The sequence below is a fragment of the Montipora capricornis genome, chromosome 13, assembly GCF_036669925.1.
Source record: "Montipora capricornis isolate CH-2021 chromosome 13, ASM3666992v2, whole genome shotgun sequence".
Classification (NCBI taxonomy): domain Eukaryota; kingdom Metazoa; phylum Cnidaria; class Anthozoa; order Scleractinia; family Acroporidae; genus Montipora; species Montipora capricornis.
This window is the reverse complement of record NC_090895.1, coordinates 21,897,305-21,902,304: the sequence shown is the minus strand read 5'-3', so window position 1 is coordinate 21,902,304 and position 5,000 is coordinate 21,897,305. Positions and strand designations below refer to the sequence as shown.

The 5,000-nt window shown below is 39.3% G+C and overlaps 2 protein-coding genes across 5 annotated transcripts in view; one reads left to right on the top strand and one right to left on the bottom strand.

Annotated features, from left to right (window-relative positions):
* The window catches only part of LOC138030104 (neural cell adhesion molecule 1-like), a 16,854-nt gene extending 12,778 nt beyond the window's left edge, over positions 1–4,076 (bottom strand). For 2 of the 3 annotated variants that reach the window (XM_068877977.1, XM_068877979.1), the window contains exons 1-2: positions 3,820–4,055; positions 170–556 (exon numbers count right to left, since the gene is read on the bottom strand). In XM_068877977.1, the coding sequence (XP_068734078.1) occupies positions 170–556; positions 3,820–3,868 (436 nt within the window). In that variant the 5' untranslated portion in view covers positions 3,869–4,055. Of the gene's footprint in view, positions 1–169; positions 557–3,819 lie in introns of all 3 variants that reach the window. The other variant, XM_068877978.1, reaches the window with a different exon arrangement.
* Positions 1–5,000, top strand: part of LOC138030101 (uncharacterized) — a 239,501-nt gene that overhangs the window by 53,200 nt on the left and 181,301 nt on the right. The window lies entirely within an intron of this gene.

Genomic DNA, 5,000 nt, shown 5'->3' with positions numbered 1-5,000 from the left:
ATATAAAGGCGGTGGCCACTATTGTACGATTTTTCACATGGCTTTATTGCTTGTGACTTGAGTACATGTATTTGTACCTCATGCACGCGAAGAAAAAAAATCTTTGCTCCTCAAGGTAGATTGCATCAGAAATAATTAAACTGTATCGCTTTTAGTTTATTAAGCTTACCAAGAACATCCACCTGGATATTACTCCTCCATGAAGCAGTGACAAATCCTTTTGTTGCAGTAACGTCACAAACAAACGTGCCATTTTCCGCAGTTGTTACCTTAAGGATAACTAGTGTTATTCTTTGTTCGGGAATCCAGTTGAGTTCATATTTGTCTTTAAAACCTGGATTTACCCCTTGTCCTGAAGACTGAACTCCTGCAATAGCCGTCCCATCAAATGTTATAGTCAAGGACTGAAAGGTAAACTCTGATAAACTGAATTGCCAGCTAAGAGTGGCATTAATGGTTCCTTCAATGAGCTTTGTGCTGTTTAAGTGTTCCACGACATCAGAGTCTGGTATGATTTGAAATGGAAGAGGCTCATTCCATGTTAAACTGCCACAATCTGTAAAAAAAGACGCGAAGACTTAAAAGGACCATCGACTTTTATCAGGATTCAATTCAATTCAATTCAATTCAATTTATTTCCTCTTGATGTAGTTACTTGATGTAATTACATACATTTGTAGTTGCTGACGATGTTACTATTGTATTAAGTAAAAGAGCTTGAGCATGGTGGCCAAATAAACCATTCGGTTTCCTAGTTGGCCCCCATGTTACCTACATGTATTGATGTTACACTTGATGCAGGCGAGGAAATAGAAAGAGGTCGGAGACAAAAAACACCATTAAAATAATAATTGAAGTAAAGTAAGATATAGTAGAGGTACAGAGGACAAGTCAAGAGATAATACTTAAATTCAAGAGACAGGCTTCTTTGAATATTGCTCTGAGAGTAAGAAATTTTTGATATTTTTAGAAAAAGTTTACACATTCAGATCTTTAAGGTTTTGTGGGATAGACTTCCAGAGATCAATAGCGAAAGGGAAGTTTTCTTTCTTTTTTCCTTCTCGTTTTCGTTTGCCAATGTAAATTAAAGTTGTCGTCTCTTTTGTGAGACGACAACTAAAGATTTCCCCGAAACACCCTAAAATAACGTAACATAGCCCCTTTAAGGTCATCTAAGATCAGCCATCACGCTGCAAATCAATTCCTTAAAAAAAAATTAAGTAATCAGTTACTTCCTTTGGAAGCGTCGGGTTCCTTGGCCAAAAACTTTTTTGGGGCCACAAAGTATCATCCTGTCCTTCCCCACCTCAAGAATGTGATTCTACAAAACAATAGCTTCACTGAAAAATGCCAATTGCTGTGCACAATTAAAGTGAAATGACCAACTTTGAGGGTAGGTGGAGGATAACCACAAAATCCAATGCGTGCCAAATGATGACAAGGCTTACACTGCCACCCCTCTGAAACACACATTTGGGAAAGCTTCTAGATTTTGTAAGCCACGTGACCAGTCGCAACCAGGGTCTTTACCGATGAGGAGAGAGACCCTGGTTAGGGCTGGTCACATGGCTCTCCTCGACAAACATTTAGCTACTGGGGTCGAGTCTTCGTTATATTTTGACCCGCAGCTGGGCGAAAGCGTAATAGTTCACTAGGCATTTTTTCAATAAATAATCTTTCTTTTACAGAGTGTTTCAAAAAGGTCAAAACAGCTGATGTTATAGATTCCCACAAAAGCGACCAAGCTAAATACCTACACAGTTAGTTTGAGATCGATACGTGACATAAATGTATGACATGTACACCCACTGATCAACCGCACAGCACGTTTGTTTCCCAATGGATAAACGCTTTGCCTGTTTTCTTTCACGACAAAACTTTGTTTTCTTAAACGTGTCGCAAACTATTAGTATCCTTTGTTTTCACTCAATTCTACTGCTCACTTGAACTTGTTTAAGTATTAAACTTTGAATCCGTTCCTTCTCACGGGCATACAATAATTCGAACAACGAGAATACATTTTCTGTTGCGTCAGATCGATTTCACAACCTTTTTACCTTCGCGTCGAATTCCATGTGTAGTACATGTATTCAATACCTTGCCTTGAAATGTTTTGTCGATGGTCGTCTGGCCCCAAATTCAAATGCATTCTGATTCCCTTTCTCGCAATGACAACATGGCCTACAATTCCACCCCTCCCCAACCACACATTTTAAAAATCTCCCAGATTTTGGGAGCCACATGACCAGCCCCAACCAGGGTCTCTTCTCAACGCCAATGGAGACCCTGGAAACGAGGTTGGGTCTCTTTCCTCAACTGCAAGGGAGGCAGAGAAGAGAGACCCTGGAAACAAGGTTGACAATGGTTCTGACAGCTGCAAAAACGACGTGATTAGTCCAATTTTTTCGGCATCAAAAAGGGTATCAACTTTCAGGGAATCTTTATGGTATAGATAGTGAGGATGTGTAGAGAGGATCTTGACGACCATCGAAACGTTTCATGGCAAGGTATTTTATTATACTGCACATACAATTTGACGTGAAAGGCAAAAAGTTGTTTTCTAATCGATCGGACGGAACAGGAAATAAACTCGCGTTGTTTGAATTTTACTTACGCCTGTGTGAAGGTCCGGATTCAGACTTAAAGAAAAACATCAAGTAAGCAGTCGAATTGAGTGATAAAGAAGAATGGTTAATACTTTAAGAAGAAGAGAAGGTTTTGTCGTGCAAGAAAGCAAGTGAAAAGTTTATTCATGGGAAAAAATCATGTTGGGCGATCGATCGGTCGGTGTCATGTATATGTCACGTATCGACCTCAAATCAAACTGTAAGAACAAGGTTGAATATGTGCAGATATTTTATTTACATTTTTGAAACTTTTTTGTGTGATAAAGATTATTTATTTATTTATTTATTTGTTTATTTAAAAATGCCTTGTCAAACAAATACGAGTTGCGGGATCAAAATATAACGAAAACCCTACCCTGATGGAAATTGTTTGAAAAGGAGTGCCACGAAACTAGCCGCAAACCAGGGCCTCAAGGGAGGCAGAGAGGAAAGACCCTGGAAACGAGGTTGAACTATTGTCGTTTGGCGTGACCCGAATGTCATATTCGTTATTGTAGTTTGAAACATTTTTTATAACACCAAACGGCCCTATGTCACATCCACCCTATTGGCTGGTATTTTGCTCCATCACCAGGCATCACTACAACTCTATCCGGTGGTTGATTTGAGCGCCGAAACAGAATGCTTTACTTGGAACCCACACGTCCGCTTACTTGTCGTGTGACTCTCAAAACAATTACCGACGTCACGACATTTGCTAATTCCGCTATTCAACGCCATCAGGCAGCAAAATCTTTGTTTGTCATGTTTGGCAACGGTTATAAAACCAGTCATCATCCAATTTCAAATGAAATAAACTTGACTGATGATCGGCTTTATCACGATACAAATCTTACTTCTGTATTGAGGCTTATGAAGATCAATTATTAGACTAATGTCTCCTAAATGAGTAAACTTCAATGACAGAATCACTAAATCCATCAACCTAAGCGCTTTGGTCATAGGTTACTCCGCGCAGATAACCAAAAGCTGCGACTTTACAAGGAAAGTTAGATAGATAGGTAGATAGATAGTTTAAAGAAAGTGGGAGAGGACGAGTAAAAGGATAGCCTTTACAAGCTTCAGCACAACAAGCATTCGCACTGGAGCCAGCGAGATCCGTGTCTTTCTTCCCGTACACTAGCAAGCGAACAGCCAACCGTTTTGTAAGTGCTCTCAGTCACTAGATGTTTGATACCGATCTAATTCTTACCTGACAAATTTGAATTGAAGAGAAAAATTATGATTATCACACACAGCATCGTTGGCTTCAGCTGTCGAGGAAGTTATGTGGAATAATCCCTGTCAAGAGTCCGCTTACAGCTTCTTTGAAAAATATATGTACCGCTTTCAATGTATAAAAATACAGTGTTTGTCACTGTGGCTGAAGGGTAAAACAGCCTTTGGTACAATTTCCATGCTCCGATGACCAGCTGGATATAAAAAGAAAGTGCGGGTGGAAAAGAGAGTAGCCTGGGAACGAAGTTGTAAGGGATTTATTGCACTCGACAGTCAACAAAGCAGGCTAGACATGATCCGCCCTATGAGGGTGTGGGATGGGCGAAAGCAAGTGTCTAGAATGCGACTTAAACGACAGAAAAAAGCTCAAAACCGTAAAACTGTAAGGAATATCTCACAAAGCGCATTTTCAAAAAAAGAGTAAGGAATGCTTTTTGGAAAGAATATTGAATAAATATTTTAATCAAGAGTCGATAGAACGTAGATTTGATTTTAGTGGTGTACTATATTTCGGCTGGCCAAACCAGCCTTCTTCACATTTTTTTCCAGTATTACGTCAGCATCGATTTACTATGTATATATATATATATATATATGTGCATAGAAGCAATTCAATGTAAACTTTCATTGTACCTGAAGAAGGCTGGTTTGGCCAGCCGAAATATAGTACACCCCTAAAATCAAAGCTACGTTGTATCGGCTCTTGCTTAAAATATTTAGTTTCTCAACTTGTAACTACGCCGATCAGATCAAGCCACTGATCCAACGTACACCAACAGGAAGATTGTCCACGGTTGCTTGCTTTAAAACTCTTGAATAAATGAATGAAAAGCTTTACTGAAGTATCAGAGGCTGAAATAATAGAAGGCCCCTTATTGAAAACACTATAAATTACGAGTGAAACAGGTAATTAAATCACTTAAACACTAAAACTATATACATTTGAGTTTATCTATGTAGTCAATATATCAAGTGGAGTTATGATTCTCGCAGTTATGAACGCAATTTTAGCAATTGCATGGAGAAGCCTAAAAACTTGAGGACTTCAACGAGGTTTGAAAGCGTGACCTGAGGATGCCGGTGCGACGCTCAAACCAACGTGAGCTATGAAGCAACTGATGCTGGGAGCTGGTCATTTGTGGGTTTAAATGTTCC